The sequence below is a fragment of the Scyliorhinus canicula genome, chromosome 2 (genome assembly GCF_902713615.1).
Source record: "Scyliorhinus canicula chromosome 2, sScyCan1.1, whole genome shotgun sequence".
NCBI classification, from domain to species: domain Eukaryota; kingdom Metazoa; phylum Chordata; class Chondrichthyes; order Carcharhiniformes; family Scyliorhinidae; genus Scyliorhinus; species Scyliorhinus canicula.
In genome coordinates, this window is record NC_052147.1 from 42,149,400 (window position 1) to 42,166,775 (window position 17,376).

Below are 17,376 nucleotides of genomic sequence, written 5' to 3' on the forward strand. Positions count from 1 at the left end.
GCTTTAAAAGTTTTAACGCAAGCATTTTAAGACAAGAAAAGGTCATTTTGTATTTACGACTTTGAAAAGTAGAAACTGCATCATTTTACATGCACAATCTCTGAGCAAATAGGCCATGCAGTTTCAGACATCGCTTCTGCTGGTGCTAATTTATCGAAATGCTTCTGCTGACAAATTAGGGAGAAATGCTTTATTTTAATCTTCTCTATAGGCCTTGCTCCTCAGCAGCAATGGAGTTCTGTGATTCATTTCACTCTACCAGAGCTATCTATATGATTTCTTAAGTTTATAATGGTTCCTTGGATGAATGTTTTTCTACATTGTTCCCTGGAACATAAATCTGGGTAAAATTGGTTTCTATTGAATTTGTTCTCTATGATATTTACAAAGTAAAATAGAATAAAACCTTTGTTAAACCAGTTTGCAATACATTTGCAACACAGAACCTCAAGATTTTAAGAAGTGCACACTGGTGTGTGCACCCCAGGGTAGCCTGTCTGCCTGCTAATATCAGCTCTTTTTTAAAAAATGACTAAAATTAAGTAGGGCACAAATGAGTTCAAACTGGGTTGGTCAACAGAAAACTTGGTTTATTGCACAGCAATTATATTTACAATATACATCAGAGTGGGTCTGCTCTGTTGGTTCCTTACCTGGCCAAGCTTTATACAGATCTCAATCATGAATGTCCTCAGGCTCCCTGCTCTCTTAGCGAGGGAGCTCATAGTCTGCGCGACTCACGGGGAAACTGATTGCTCCAACCCCGTAGGTCTCGTGTGAGTTATAACATCCCTCACCCTCCATCCACCCCCAAAGTCTGAAGACTTCTGACGACTGTGGAGTAAGAGGACGTCGGACTCTCTTCGCCTTTGGCTGTTCTTCCTGCCCTTGCGGGGCTGGATCAGATGCCATTAATCTGGACGATGAATGCCGCTTCTATTCGTAGCACTGTAGTGGATACATTGTCCGAGGCTGCTCAACAGTTTGCTCCCCTTGGGAGACTTCTGATGCTTGCGTCTCCATTTCGGAATCCGTATTTAAGGCCTCTCTCATTTCAGTGTCTTGACCTGCTTGGTGTAGTGCTCTAGCCTCTACTGACATTGATTTTGGTAGGACTGTAATTTTCCACTCCCGAGGAATTTTTCGGACAACAGTTTCCTGGACGTATGTTATTATCATAGAATTTACAGTGCAGAAGGAGGCCATTCGGCCCATCGAGTCCGCACCGGCTTCTGGAAAGAGCACCCCACCCAAGGTCAACACCTCCACCCTAACCCCACAACCCAGCAACCCCACCCAACACCAAGGACAATTTTGGACACTAAGGGCAATTTAGCATGGCCAATCTACCTAACCTGCACATCTTTGCGATCAAGATGCTTTTTCATGACCCAACCTTGTGCCTGAACTTGATAAGATACCTGGCCTGTCTGGCCGACAATTGTCTCTGAGATCCACTGGATGCCGTCTGCAAAGTTAGGAACATAAACTGCGTCAACTGGTGCAAACAGTCAGGGCATTTCTTTTTTTTATAACATTTTGTTGAGGTATTTATGGTTTTACAACAAAATAAACAATGCACATGAATTTATGAACATAGTGCAAAAGCCATCTTCCTCTCTTACAGGTCCCACCTTTACTAACTCCCTACTCTAAATTAAGCTAACCCCCATCGCCCCCCCTCCCCCCTTCTGCTGATGGTTAATTTTCCACAAAGAAGTCGACGAACGGCTGCCACCTCCAGGCAAACCTGAACATTGACCCTCTCAAGGCGAACTTGATTTTCTCCAAGCAGAGAAAGCTAGCCATCTCAGATAGCCAGGTCTCTGACTTCTCCAAGCTAATAATATCCGTCTCCGGGTACCAGGGAAGCAAAGGCCAGAACGTCTGCCTCTTTCTCCTCTTGGATTCCCGGATATTCTGACACTCCAAAAATCGCTACCTCTGGACTCGGTGCCACCCTCGTTTTTAACACCGTGGACATGACATTCGCAAACCCCTGCCAGAATCCCCTCAGCTTTGGGCATATCCAGAACATGTGGACATGGTTCGCTGGCCCTCCCGCACATCTTGCGCACCTATCTTCCACCCCAAAGAACCTGCTCATCCAGGCCACTGTCATGTGAGCCCGGTGAACGACCTTGAATTGTATCAGGCTGAGCCTGGCAATTGTTGTGGATGCGTTCACTCTACTCAACGCGTCCGCCCAGAGACCATCCTCTATCTCTCCTCCCAACTCCTCTTCCCACTTGCGCTTCAGCACCTCAGTATGCGACGCCTCTGACCCCATGAGCGAGACCCTCCCTTCTGAAAAATGAAGTGAAAATCACTTATTGTCACGAGTAGGCTTCAAATGAAGTTACTGTGAAAAGCCCCTAGTCGCCACATTCCGGCGCCTGTTCGGGGAGGCTGTTACGGGAACCCACCACCTTCTCCCACCACCACTCTAGAAACTACCCTGTCCTGTATCCCCCTTGGTGGTAGGAGCGGGAAGGTTGAAACCTGCCTGCGTAGAAAGTCCTGCTCCTGCAGGTACCTAAATTTGTTTCCCTTCGCCAATCCAAATTTCTCCTCCAGCTCCCTCAGGCTTAACATGTTTGAGCATCGGGACCACCGGCGCCGCCCAATCGGCAAAACACACCAAATAATCCCAAGGCCATCGAGCTGGCTGAGTTTGGCCTCAACCTTTGCTAACAAAGTGTATGGGACCGGCAAGCCCTGAAGTACCTTGGTTTTGTGTCCAAGCATACCTGAATTATTGGCATGGCCCCTTTAATTTTCCCCAGTCCAGGTTGGAAAACCTCAGGGTACCTTCTTAATACTTTGTAAAAGCCCCTGGATCCCATTTGGAAAATTTGCTGCTTGTCCTAGGTGTTTTATCCAGTCGCAGCCTACCAGGCTGGGGCCATGTCCCTTGACTATGATCAACTGAAGTCGAACTGACTGTTGTCCATAAACTACCAGGGTTATTGTGGTTCCTGCAATGGCTAACAGTTCGCCGATTTATATCGCTAATCTTGCCTCGGTGTCCCGCAGATCTAACTGCTATAACTCCATCTTTATCTTGTTGAAGCTTTACTGAAACCACAGCTCCCATGTCTAGTTCCGTGTCTTTTTAAATTTTAGAGTACCCAAATAATTTTTTCCAATGAAGAGGGAATTTAGTGTGGCCAATCCAGGAAAAGCAAAATTTGCATGGCATGAAGTTTTGGGGACAGTTTGGCTAGCAAAATCTTCTGAGTAGTCATGTTATTTGTGCTGCAGATCAGACGGTAGCACAGCATTTCTGAAAGGGAAGTTTCGTATTCATTTTTTTAAATAATATTTTTATTGGCATTTTCCAATTTTAACAGATTGACAATTTGACATATAAAGCACATAATATTTACAGAATGATGTTTCTTATGTACAATTTTACATGCACCCCTTCTGTCAGCCCTCCCCTCCTCCCCCGTTGATAGGTGGGCTCCCTCCTGGTACCACCTTTCGCCATAGGCATTGTATTGCTATACTTCTTTCCTTATGTAATTTCTGCTGTTACTCTTGAGGGAATGCTCCATAATAATAATATTCGGCCAGGTTTCATAGCCTCGTCAGAAATTCATTTATGGACTCTCTTGGGTTCTCTCTGCCGTCTTAATACAGCATCTCTGTACTATAACCAACAGTTTAGAGTTGCAATGTTGCCCCACTGGGGTCACCGATTGTTTGAAAGTTTTAGTGTCAGGAGCAACAGGACATCTAAGTCTTTTTATCACTCTACAGTCAGCAATATCCGTCCGTCGGTCAACATGTGATAATGTAGGGCAGCACGGTGGCCTAGTGGTTAGCACAGCTGCCTCACGGCGCTGAGGTCCCAGGTTCGATCCCGGCATTGGGTCCCTGTGCCTGCGTGGGTTTCACCCGCACAACCCAAAAATGTACAGAATAGGTGGATTGGGCACGCTAAATTGCCCCTTAATTGGAAAAAATAATTGGGTAATCTAAATTTAAAAAAAAAAACATGTGGTAGTGTTTGCCCGGAAAATGTAATACATGCATTCTGCATACTGTGTCCAGTCCTCTATGCTTGTGTCTGAACAAAGGCATATATGCAACAGAAAAAAAAATTTCTAACCTTAGTCCAGAAGTGGAAGGAGGCGGTTGTTCATTCCAAGGTGTAGCAGCTTCGACAGTAATCTAGTTTTATTCTCGTCACTAGTTTAGTAGGCCGCAAATGAGTCTGAACAACCAAGTTAGTCACAAGGAAACTTGATTTATTGCAAAGTAATATGCATCAGATCCCAGCCAGGTCTGTTCTGTCGGTTTCATACCTGGCCAGCTTATACAGATTTCAATCATGAATGTCCTCAAGCTCCCCATCCCCATAGCGGGGGAGTTCATATTCGTTGAAACTCACAGGGAGACTGATTCCTCCGACCCCATAGGTCTCATGCAGGCTTTAATATAAATGAGTGTAGCTTGTGGACAGTCAGCCCAAATTGTCAAATTGCAGGTCCTGTCACTTTACAAAGCAGCCCGGCTGGACCATCATTGTACGATCCTACGGAGCCCACTCAGGTGCACTTCAACTTCTGGTTTTCAGTGCAGAGGTTGTAGTGCTGTTCTGACTTTCAATAATGGAAACTATCTCAATGTTTGCAGTCATTGGGACCACAAAATACAGGCCATGCTTTAATATTAGCATAAAGGTAAAAATGTTCATAGTTTTATAATATTGGTTCTTGCCTTACGAGAGCCATGGATTGTATGTTTGGGAGATACCTTTTAAATATGTCATTTGAGAACATAAGCATTGTAATCCAGTCAAATGAATATGTAATTTGGTACTTATATTTTTTCATTTTGCAACTTGCGTTCAAATTTGAGGCGGGTTTAGCACAGGGCTAAATAGCTGGCTTTGAAAGCAGACCAAGGCAGGCCAGCAGCGTGGGTTCAATTCCCATACCAGCCTTCCTGAACAGGAGCCGGAATGTGGCGACTAGGGGCTTTTCACAGTAACTTCATTTGAAGCTTACTTGTGACAATAAGCGATTTTCATTTCATTTCATTTCAATTTTTCTATAAAAATAGGGTACTGTAGAAGCTTAAAGCTATGTTAATATTATTAAGGATTATGGTTGTAATAATGGTTTAGGTAGACCCATTGTTGCTAATTATATGGAAGAAAAGTAGCTTGTGTGACTAGACTTTTACTTTTCTTCATCCTCTTGCATTGCGGAACAGATGATTATTCACCTTTTCGATAAATTTTCCGTTTACAATTTTGAATACATGAAATATAACAGTTCAACATATGGAGAGGCAGCGAGGGGTTTGTTTCAGCAGTATGAGGAGTCAATATATTCCTGTAAGCCAAGGATAATTAATGTACAGCCTTGGTGATGGGGAAGGATGAACTGAAGGTTGTGCAATTTGAGGCAGGATCACCAGCCACGACCACTGTGGACACACAGGCTCTACATTATTGAGTCTTAATATCCCCTGAAGTCACTAAGGAAGAACAAGACTCGGATGATCACAGCCAATCCACCTTTCAAGACCATAGCAATAGCCTGCTGATTACCAAGTACTGTTTCCCATTCAACTGACGAATAAGTACTCCTCCACGTTGAACACCAATTGTAATAAGCACTGAGGGAAACAAAGGCATAAAATATGCTTTGATTGGGGGACATCAACATCCACCTTCAAAAGTACCTGAATAATACCACCACTGACCAAGTTGGGCACATCCTAAAGGACATAGCTGTTGGACTTTCTTCACCTATGTGCTGCAGACATGATCAAACATGTCTGACTATGGTGGGTACAGGTGACCACTGCTCACATGGTCCTGATGAAGGTAAAGTCTCATCTTATGGTGAAGATACTACCACTGTGCTAAGTGGGGCAGACTAAGGACAGAACAAGCAACTAAAAACTGAGTATCCATGAGGTACTCTGAAATGATGGGGGTATACAGTTCCAACAGTAGTTCAGTCACGCAAGGGAACATGGGGGCGGTAGCACAGTGGTTAGCACTGTTGCCTCACTGTGCCAGGGACTCGAGTTCGATTCCCGGCTTGGGTCACTGTCTGTGGAGTACGCACGTTCTCCCCATGTCTGCATGGGTTTCCTCTGGGTGCTCTGGTTTCCTCCCACAAATCCTGAAAGACATGCTTGATAGGTGAATTGGACATTCTGAATTCTCCCTCACTGTACCCGAACAGGCGCTGTAGTGTTGCTACTAAGAGATTTTCACAGTAATGTCATTGCAGATTTAATGTAAGCCTATTTGTGACACTAATGAAGATTATGATCATTATATAACACATGCTGTTGTATAATGGTCCTCACATGTTCTAACGTAGTTCAGCGAGCATAGGGGTGATAAGTGAATGGGTCTTGGTGAAAGTTAAAGCACGGGCAACAGAGGTTTGGGTGACCATTGTTAGAGAGGGTACAATTTGGGAGACCAGCCAGGAGTGAATTGGAATAATCAGGTTTGGAGGTAAAGAAGGAATGAATGAGGGTTTCAACAGTAAATGAGACAGGGGCAAGGTTGGGTGATATTACAGATGTGAAAATAGGCGGCCTTAGTAATGGTGTGAATAATATGGTTAGGACGTCATCTCAGTGTCATCAAGGTTATGAACATATTGGTTTGATCTCAGACCTTTGCTCAGGAGAGGTCTGGAGGTAGCAGCTAGAGTATGGAACAGGGACTGAAAACCATGACTTTAGTCTTCCCAACGCTAAATTGTTGAAAATTTCTGCTCATCCACTACTAGACGTCGGAGAAACAGATAATTTAGCACCAGTTGAGCAGTAGGGAGAGATGGTTAGAGAGGGCTGTGTGTTGTTAGCTGTTACTATTAGTCTACTGCGAGGTCCCAAAATTTGTTATTCCGGAGGAGATCTTTCAATTTGTTCCCCCCCCTCCCCCCCCCCCCCCCCCCAATCCCCTCTAAGGGAACTAGCCTGGGACAAACCTCAATTTGTTAGACAAGCCTTAATTTGTTAAATTTCAGACGGGATATCAAAAATTGTTATGCCCCAAGCTGAGGACTCCATTCTCTTTATTGCAAATTTATGGCTGATTGCAAGAAGATTAATTTATAAAGGATCCCTTCCTTGCGGATACCTTTTCCCAGTCCCAATGAATTTATGTTTTAAAAGGAGCTACTTTACGCAGGCTTTTAAAAAAAGTAAGTTAGCTACTAAAATGCAAAAAGAAAATGCACGCATATATACACACACACGGATTAGAAATTAGAAGTGTGGTCAGCACGGTGACGCAGCAGTTAGCACTGCTGACTCACGGCGCTGAGGACGCAGGTTCGATCCCGGCCCCGGATCACTGTCCTTGTGGAGTTTGCACATTCTCCCCGTGTATGCGTGGGTCTCACCCCACAACCGAAAAAGATGTGCAGGGCAGGTGGATTTGCTACGCTAAATTGCCCCTTACTTGGAAAAAAAACAAATTGGGCACTTTAAAACAAAAGAATGGGACCAGGTATGAGTAGCCCCGCCCAACTGGATGACAGTGGCGGAGGAGGTGTGGTCAACAATGTCAAAGACTGCAGATAAGTTGAGAAGGACTAGGAGGGAATGTTTACCTTTGTCACAGTTGCATAGGATGTAATTTATGATGATGAGAAGATCTGTTCTGGTAGTGTAACAGGTGGACAACCTGATAGGAGAGAGTCAAACATGGAGTTTGAGGAAAAATGGGCATGGATATGGGAGGCAACAACGTGATCAAGGACTTTGGAAAAGCAAGGGAGATTGGAGATGGATGGTAATTTATAGGGATGGTGGACGAACTATTATGACAGCAGGTTTAAAAGGAGGGAGGGACAACACCTGAAGAGAAAGAACAGTCAACAACACCAGCTAACATGGGGACCAAGAGGAAAACAAATACAGAAAATACTAGACAATCTCAGCAGGTCTGACTGCATCAGTGGAGAGAAAAGGGAACCAATGTTTCAAACCTGGATAACTCTTTGTCAAAGCTTTGACAAACCACAGGCTGAAGTTGGGGAGAAGGTGAGACCGAGAGTCTTAAAAGCCAAACTGGCCTGAAAGTGTTCTTTTGAATGAAGGCCCAGGGTAATAAAAGTTAAAGTAACTCCCCAGAGGAAACCCTACAGCCTGAGTGTTCTGACTGAATGCTCTTGCCAAAAGATCCTCGTTAGCAATCCAACCGGTGGTTTCAATCACTCAGAATCCCGGGAAGACAGCCCGCTGCAACAACTTAAACATTCAAAGCAAAAACCCTCATCTTCCATTTCATATTAATCCTCTTATTATTTTACCCCTTTCCCTCCCCTTGTGTGTGTCTGTCCTTTGTATTTGGATAGATGGTGGGATGGTAAAAGGTGGAATAGTAGATTAGTTGCCAGTTATTCCATTATAATTATTGCATGTTGGATTAGATTGGATTTGTTTATTGTCACGTGTACCGAGGTACAGTGAAAAGTATTTTTCTGCAAGCAGCTCAACAGATCATTCAGTACATGGGAAGAAAAGGGAATTAAACAAAATACAAGAAAATACATAATAGGGCAACACAAGATATACAATGTAACTACATAAGCATTGGCATCAGATGAAGCATACAGGGTGTAGCGTTAATGAGGTCAGTCAATAAGAGGGTCATTTGGGAGTCTGGTGACAGTGGGGAAGAAGCTGTTTTTGAGTCTATTTGTGCGTGTTCTCAGACTTCTGTATCTCCTGCCCGATGGAAGAAGTTGGAAAAGTGAGTAAGCCAGGTGGGAGGGATCCTTGATAATGCTGCCCGCTTTCCCCAGGCAGCAGGATGTGATGCAGCCCGATAGGATGCTTTCTATGGTGCATCTGTAAAAGTTGGTCAGGGTTAATGTGGACATGCCGAATTTCCTTAGTTTCCTGAGGAAGTATAGCCGCTGTTGTGCTTTCTTGGTGATAGCGTCGACGTGAGTGGACCAGGACAGATTTTTGGTGATGTGCACCCCTAGGAATTTGAAACTGCTAACCATCTCCACCTCGGCCCCGTTGATGCTGACAGGGGTGTGTACAGTACTTTGCTTCCTGAAGTCAATGACCAGCTCTTTAGTTTTGCTGGCATTGAGGGAGAGATTGTTGTCGTTACACCACTCCACCAGGTTCTCTATCTCCCTCCTGTATTCTGACTCATCGTTATTCGAGATCCGGCCCACTATGGTCGTATCGTCAGAAAACTTGTAGATGGAGTTGGACTTTATTTCTGTTTCAACTTTATTTATGTTTCAACTTTATTTTTGTTATCATAGAATCATAGAATTTACAGTGCAGAAGGAGGCCATCGGCCCATCAAGTCTGCAATGGCACTTAGAAAGAGCACCCTACCCAAGCCAACACCTCCACCCTATCCCTGTAACCTCACCCAACCCTTTTGGACACCAAGGACAATTTATCATGGCCAGTCCACCTAACCTGCACATCTTTGGACTGTGGGAGGAAACCGGAGCACTCGGAGGAAACCCACCCACACACGGGGAGGATGTGCAGACTCCGCACACTCAGTGACCCAAGCCGGGAATCGGACCTGGGACCCTGGAGCTGAAGCAACTGTGCTAACCACTTGCTACCATGCTGCCCTGTCAATGGAAAATGTTTTTTATCTTACAAACCTAGTGCCTGTAAGTCATTCGAGCAGTCAAGGGCCAAGGATCTCAAACTTTATACAAATTACTCATTGATTCACTTCTGTTGGGACTCCAGGGCCTGTGGGGCTGGAATTGACCGCACACTTGCCTAGGGTGTGTAACACTGTCAAGTTTACTTTCCTAAAATCATAATCTATCCTTGTCTACATTGGTTCTGATTATTCATTGGTTTCAACTTTGTTCACATTATAGCTACTGTTTCCCATAGATTTCACCACTCTTTCATTGAGGCAATATGCAATAAAAACAGAAGCTACTGCAAAATTAGAGCATTGTAAAGAGAAAGAACACGTTTTATTGGTTGGGTGTAAATCCAACATCAAATCATATTACAGGTTTCCAGCATGTAATTTCTTCATGTTTGCATTCTTAAATCTGTACATAAGAGCATTTAAGTAAAAACATGTGCTGTGTGAAATATGTCAAAGTGGTTATCTAATATAAAGATTAAAGAGATCTCAGAGTTTTACTGTTCTTGGCACAATGAAGCAGCAATTGAAATAAATTAAATACTGGATACTACTGCCAACTTAAGTAGACATAATTCAGAGCATGTCATTCTAAAACTGTTCAGTGCTTTGTTTGAGAACTTGTCCAGTTTTGACTACCAAGGTACAAGGGAAACATTCAAGCCCCAAAACTGCTGTAGAAAAGAACCAGGGGACTGAAAGCTGAGGAGAAGACAAGACAAAAACTTGTCTTTGAAAACAGGCAAGTAAGGAGGGACCTGAAAAATAATTAAAGGGATAGGAAAAGTATAACTGGAACAGCACATCATCAAACTGTGATAATAGGACAAACAGCAAGGGTTCAAACTAGTGAATAGCAATTTTTTTTAAATATATTGGTTTTACAGTTATTTACGGTAACATTTGCTATGGATAACATACAATAATAAAAAAAAAAAGAAGAAAAAAGGAAAAATAGGAATCTACAAAGTGGGTATACAAAAGGAAATAATAAAGGATAAACAAACCTTTATAGAAAAGGAACCTACGAACGGTATGGGGGCCCGGTGTTTGAGTCCCCAGAAGTCAGTTGTGGCAACTGTACTGTCTTACTTATGGCCTGTGCCCACTGGTACTGGAACAGGCTTTGGGGGGTGGGGGGAAGTTGTGCTTGGCATCAACCGTGCGTGTTTTGACTTTGCGGTCACCCCCATGTGTGTCCTGGCCCTTCTGGCTCCCCTGCCCTGCTTACCCTGTGTTTGCCTTGGCGTCTTCACACCCTCTCTTCCTTTTCATTCCTCTCTGTTGTCCAATTCGGTCCTCCCTCCCTCCTCCTTCCCCCAGCTTACTTATTGGTTGCGGGTCACGAACAGGTCTTGGAACAGTCTGGTGAATAGGGGGCCATGATGGACATTGTGGTCAGATTGAAGTGGTGTTTCAGTTGGTTTCCAGTTCTCAGTGTGGCTACCACTAGGCTTCTTGAGTATCTGGTTGGGGGGACTGGGGCCAGTGCTTGGAAGGATGTCCCTTTGCAGGAATTCTCCATTTTAACCCATTCCGCTCGTGGCTCCATGACCCATCCCCATATTTTTTCTGTGGTAGCTGCCCAGTGGTAGAATAGGAGGTTCGGAAGGGTCCAGCCCCCATATTCTTCCTTCTTTGCAGGACCTTTGTTCTGATTCTTGGGTTCTCCCCCCCCCCCCCCCTCCCCCCTCCCCCAAAATACTCACATATACAAGAATGCCATGTTTAGTTTGTCTATCTTAATGAAGGCGGCCTTGGGGCTGATTTAGCACAGTGGGCTAAATAACTGCCTTGTAATGCAGACCAATGCTAGCAGCACGGGCTCAATTCCCATACTGGCCTCCCCGAACAGGCTCGGAATGTGGCAACTAGGGGCTTTTCACAGAAACTTCATTGAAGCCTACTTGTGACAATAAGTGATATTATTATTATTAGAGATCGGGAGGGATCTAAACAGAAAGAGGAACCTAGGCAGTACGTTAATTTTGATTGTCTACGTTCCCCGCCAGGGAGAGCGCGGGCGAGTCCTACCTCTGCAGTTCTCTCTTTACCTCCTCCACTAGGCTCGGCAGGTTCCACTTGTGGTCCGTGTCCAGTCATGGGCACTTTGGATCTCCAGGAATCAGAATTTGGCTTGGGCCAGCTCTAATCCTCCCCCATGGGCTCACAGGGAAGATTTTGCTCTTGTTCAGGTTAAGTTTGTAACCTGAAAAGGCACCAAACCTCCTCGGGAGTTCCATTATTCCTACCATGCTGGCTAGGCGGTTTGAAAGGTAAAGGAGCAGGTTATCCGCATAGAGTAAGGCTCTGTGCTCCCTGTCTCCCCTCTGAATACCTCTCCACCCCTTCGCTGATCTGAGAGCGATGGCCAGTGGCCCAATTGCCAGGAAAAATAGCAGCAGGCACAATAGGCCTCATGCCTCTGTGCAGTTATAGTGGTGATTTCAGTCCCCCTGCTTCTTTTCCTCCCCCACGACTGGTATGTCCAGTCCCTCGAGGAACTGTTTCATATTCGAGTCCCCCTGTAGTGGCTCAGAGGTGTACAGCTCTCTGTAGGAAGTCTCAAAGATCTCATTAATCTTGTAGCACTGCCACTAACATGCCTCTCCCATCCTTTACCTGTACTATTTCACTTGTGGCACCCTGCCTTCTCAGCTGGTGTGCCAGTAGGCGGTTGGCCTAGTCACCTTGCTCATAAACGGTCCTCCAAGTCTGGCGGAGCTGGTTCACTGCTTTCCTGGTGGAGAACAGGTGAAATTCCATTTGTAATTTTTTTCCTCTCTGCCAGTAGTTCCACAGTTGGGGCAGTGAAGTACCACCGGTCCACCTCAAATATGGAGTCACGAATAGCAAATCTGTCACCACTAAAGCAGCCTTTATCAAAATTACAAATAATAACTGTGACTATCATAAACTACCCTTTCTCATCCTTCTCAATTTATCTGCAGTCTTTAACACGGTTGATCATGCCATACTCTTTCAGTGCTTCCCTCTGCTTTCATTCCTGGTTATACAGTAATAGCTAGCAACTCATCTGAAATGGCCACTCTTCCTGCTCCTTCATATTTCTTATCTACATGCTCCGCCTCGGTCATATCATCTGAAAGTAGTACCACATGACACCCAGCTCCACTGCACCAGATCCCCTCTTCCCCCTCCTTTACCTCTGATCTGTTATGTGGCTTGCTTGACATCCAATTTTAGATGAACAGATATTTCAAATATTTGGAAGATCAAGGCTGTTCTCTTCAGCCCACCTTAAATTCTATTTCCTAGCCTTACTCTTCCTGGCAACTGTCTGAAGCTGACCTAGATGTTTGCAACCTTGGCATTCTCTTTGATCCAGAACTGAGCTTCTGTCATCAGGACTGTCTAATTCCACCTCCATAACATCACCCAAGGTCACGTTTCTCTTTCTGATGAAAGCATCATTGAGGCTTTGTAAGTTCCAGATTTGTCAATTCCAGTGCTGTCCTAGCTCGCTTCCAATCTTGCAGTTTAACTTTGAGCTCATCTGTAATTTTGTTAACTTCCAAAAGGTCACTCATTACTCCTGTGCTCATTGCCCATAATCCATCAATGATTTTGAAATCTCATCTTTGCTTTTAAATCCCTCGTGTTTCAACCCTCTCCATCTTTGCAACTTACTTCAGTTCTAAAACTCCCCAAGATCTCCACATTCCACCAAATCTGCCCTCTTACACATCCCATTCTTTAATTGCACAATCTTTGGTGGCTGTGCCTTAACCTACCTAGGCTCAAGCACTGGATTTCCCTTTCTCTGTCACTGTACTTCTCTCTCCTCTTTTAAGACCACCCTTAAACCCTACTTTGTGTTATTAAAGGTGTGATAGCAGTGCAAGTTGTTGCTTTTTCGTTGCTCCCTTTTCATTGGAAAACTTACAAACATGCATCACTTCCAATCAAACACAATTCAATTTCCAGGGTTGCATAGCTTTCCTTACCCATGGTATGTGTTGGCATAAGAGCATGATATGGCACTTGAATGTTTTTAAATTGAAAAATATGTGGTCTTTCTTTATTTGTGATATTCACTATAACATAGGAAAATCATTTGATCAAAAGTTCTATTTAAACTAAGTACACCTGTTTTGCATAGCAATTTCGAAATGCATTATGTTCAAACTAATATTGAAATGAACAGTTTGACATTTCAGAATAGTAGCTTGATAACATTTTTAAATGGTTATTCTTTTGCTTATAATGCATAATATTTACAATACAATTTTAATATTTTGAATTGGATGTCAGAGAAACAAGTTGAGTTGATAGTGTTACTACTTTTCCATATTCATTCTTAAGTTTTCATTTATTTGTAGTGTCCAGGACAACGGAAACCTACCACAAAATGTTACAATATACCCTCTTCGACAGAAAGAAAAAGTGATGGCTACTGAGAACAATTACAATCCAAGAATATTCAATAACCATTCCTTTTCACATCAAAGCTCTTGTAATGTTTTTTAAAAAAAAGTTGTAAGAGACCATATTTAAACTGTCTTCCACTAGACTACAGGCCAATCAGTCATCGAGTTTGTGCCTTATTCCTAACTTCAGTTTTTAATCAAGTGACACACTAGCTAAGGACTACAATCAAATGTTCATTCCGTTGATACTGGAAGGTCGTGTGTTAAAAGCTCATGCTGAAAAAATTGGAACAAGCCAAAAAAATTTGACATTTGATATGTTGATCTGAAAAAAATTGGCATTTTAATAACATGTAACAAGTTTCAGTTAGTTATGGAATTAACCCAAGACACGAGTTCCTGTTAATGGATAAAGTTATTTTACTTAACTGATCTAAAGCTGAAGACATGGGTTAATATGCTTTTCTTCTCCAATCTCCCCAAATGGGATCCAGAGTTTGTGTCATTATCAGTTCTAACATCAATCAACTTGAGTGGAATTTTACTCACTTCATTTCATAAAAACTTTTATACTGTTGTGTATTTTCATGGAAATATTACAAATTTATAACTTTGTGCAAAAAGAGATCTTTGATTTTCTTTAGGCCAAAGTTTCTACATTGAGCATTTTAATAGATTGTAATCTCAACATTATTTTTCTAGCCTATTAAATTACAGTTTTATTTTGAAAATTACAATCAGTAATAAATAAAATGGAGCTTACTTTACACTGCAACCATATAATTTGTTTTATAGACAACACAAATATATCAGAGTTCAATAAAATGGTTGAACCTTCTTTGGAATTTGCTCTTCAGTGAGTACATATTTCTCTCACCTGATATATATTCTTTTCATTTTTGGCTCCTTGTTTGAGAGAAACAAAGCTAGCTTGCTACATTTGCCATTGACAATTTAAATAGGCTGAAGATAAAGTAAAAATACCAAAAATGTTTTTGTGGAATGAACAGTGGCTGTGAATTGCATGGAAGCATACTTCCTGTGGTAGGTTTGTTTTTCAACTACATGCATGATTCCAAAGCTAATGGGAAGCCACTGTGACTATTTACTACATTCTCTACATTCTCGTGTGAAATATTTAACATTTTACAGAATTATAGAGTAAAATTAAAATACCAGACCAATCATTGTATTTTCTAAGTAACATTTTGGTATTTATCAAATATATTTGGAAAAAAATCAATTTAATAAACAATGTTATATGTTTCATTGTATTTTAGTATAATGTTAAAATATAGTTTGTGTACTATTTCTACGTAATATTTTTGAACTCCGCAGCAAAACAACTTTTATGTATATAAAGTTCTTAACGTAGTGAAATGCCCCAAGATGTTTCGCAGGAGCATTATCAAACAAAATTTCACACTAAGTCACATAAGGAAATGATAGGACAGATAAACAAAAGCTTGGTCAAAGAGCTGGATTGAAGAAGTGCCTTATAAGAGGGGAGATAGGTAGTTTTACGGGGAGAATTTCAGAGCTAAGACCTTAGCTGGTGAGGGCATAGCTACCGATGGTACAGTAATTACAATCAGGGATACTCAAGATGCTAGAATTGGAGGAGTGTAAATAGCTTGGAGGTTTAAAGGGCTGGGGGAGATTACAGAGATTGATCATGGAGAGATTTAAAAACAAGAATGAAAATTTTAAAAACTGTCAGCAGAAAAAAGGAGTGATGGGTGAATGGGCTTTTGTAGAGTTGGGACACGAGCAGAAGTTTGGATGACATGATGACATTATGGCGGGTAGAACATAGGCTGGTCAGGAATTCTTTGGATTAGTCAAGTCTAGACATAACAGAGGCATGGATGACAGTTTCAGAAGAGGAGCAGAGTCAAAGATATAATTGGGCAATTATGGAGGGAGAAATGGAGGTCTTAGTGATGTGTGGGTATGTGGCCAGGATACAAGAGGTCAAATAGGACACCAACATTGTGAACAGTCTGGGATCAGCCTTCGATAGTTGTTGTTGAAGGGATGGAGTCAAACGCAAAGATACAGATGACCAAAGACGATGGCTAATGGCTTCAGTCTTCCCAATATTTCCTTGTAGCAAATTTCTACATGCCCAGTATTGGACGCTGGATAAGCAGTCTAACAATTTAGAGACACTGGGGGGGGGGGGGGGGGGGGGGGGGGGGGGGGAGAGCGATTCTCCGAGCCCCGCGCCGGTCTGGAGAATCGCCACAACCGCCCGCCCCGATGCCGGCGCATGATTCTCCGAGGTGCGGAGAATGGGCCGAGCGGATACGACAGAGTCCCACCGGCGCTGTTCACCCCTGGTCGCTGCCGACAGGAACTCTGCGCGAACGGTCGGGGGGGGGGCGCTCCATCTCTTTGGGGGGGGGGGGGGGCGCTCCAATGTGGTCCGGCCCGCGATCAGAGCCCACCAATCGGCGGGCCGGCCTCTTTCCCCCCCCCCCCCCCCCCCCACCCCACCGCGGGCCTACTTTCCAGCACGGCCGGCGCCTGAACACCAACGCCATATTGAGTCGGGGCCAGCATGTAGAAGAAGTCCCCCGTGCATGCGCAGGTTGGCGCGGCCCAACTGCGCATGCACGGGTTGGCACAGCGCCCATTTGGCACCGGGAAGGGTGGCTGGAGCGGCGTGAACCGCTCGAGCGCCTGCTGGCCCCCTGTGGGTGAAAGATTAGGTCGTACCCAGGCCCGTTTCACACCGTCGTGAAACGCGACGGCGTTCACGACGGGGCGAACACTTGGGCTCCATTTGGGAGAATCGCCCCCTGGAGCTATCAAAGGAGGTAATGGTGAAGGAGAGCATTAGATTTCAAAATTCCTAAAAGATATTTGACCTGAAATATTAGCTTGGCTTCTCTTTCTACAGATGCTGCCTATTCTGCTGAGTATTTCCAGTATTTTCTCTTTTTCATAAGACACAATTTATTGATCTGAAGAAAATGGCCACTTTACATCTCAAACTTGGTTCTTTAGTTATGCAAGTAGAAGTCAAGGCTGTAATTTTCAAAATCACGTTACACCACGTAAAATCCAGATAAGGAATAAACATTTTTTAAAATCTGCAGGACTCTCGTCATTGTCAGGGGTAATGACAGATATTCTGCAAGCCTCTCCCAATTTGCCTGGTAAAGCAAATGGAAAGCAGCAAGATCTTCTTTCATCAAAAAAGAGCCGTTAAATTAGAGGAAGATAAGTTTTAAGCTAGAATTATAAAAGCATCATAAATAAACCAATCTTAAAGCATGACAACCATTGAAGGTAAACTTGGTGCAGTATAAATCATAAAAAAAACATTTACAGTAA

At 43.4% G+C, this 17,376-nt stretch overlaps 1 protein-coding gene across 13 annotated transcripts in view; it reads left to right on the top strand.

Moving 5' to 3' along the window:
- The window catches only part of LOC119952899 (MAPK/MAK/MRK overlapping kinase-like), a 313,636-nt gene that overhangs the window by 285,391 nt on the left and 10,869 nt on the right, over nt 1–17,376 (top strand). For 12 of the 13 annotated variants that reach the window (XM_038776527.1, XM_038776517.1, XM_038776543.1 and 9 more), the window contains one exon: nt 13,987–14,872. The exons of the other annotated variant lie outside the window; for it this stretch is intronic. Coding sequence is in view for 11 of the 12 variants with exons in the window: in XM_038776517.1 (XP_038632445.1) it covers nt 13,987–14,064 (78 nt within the window). In the remaining variant the exon portion in view is untranslated. Of the gene's footprint in view, nt 1–13,986; nt 14,873–17,376 lie in introns of those variants that run through there. 13 annotated transcript variants of the gene reach the window in all.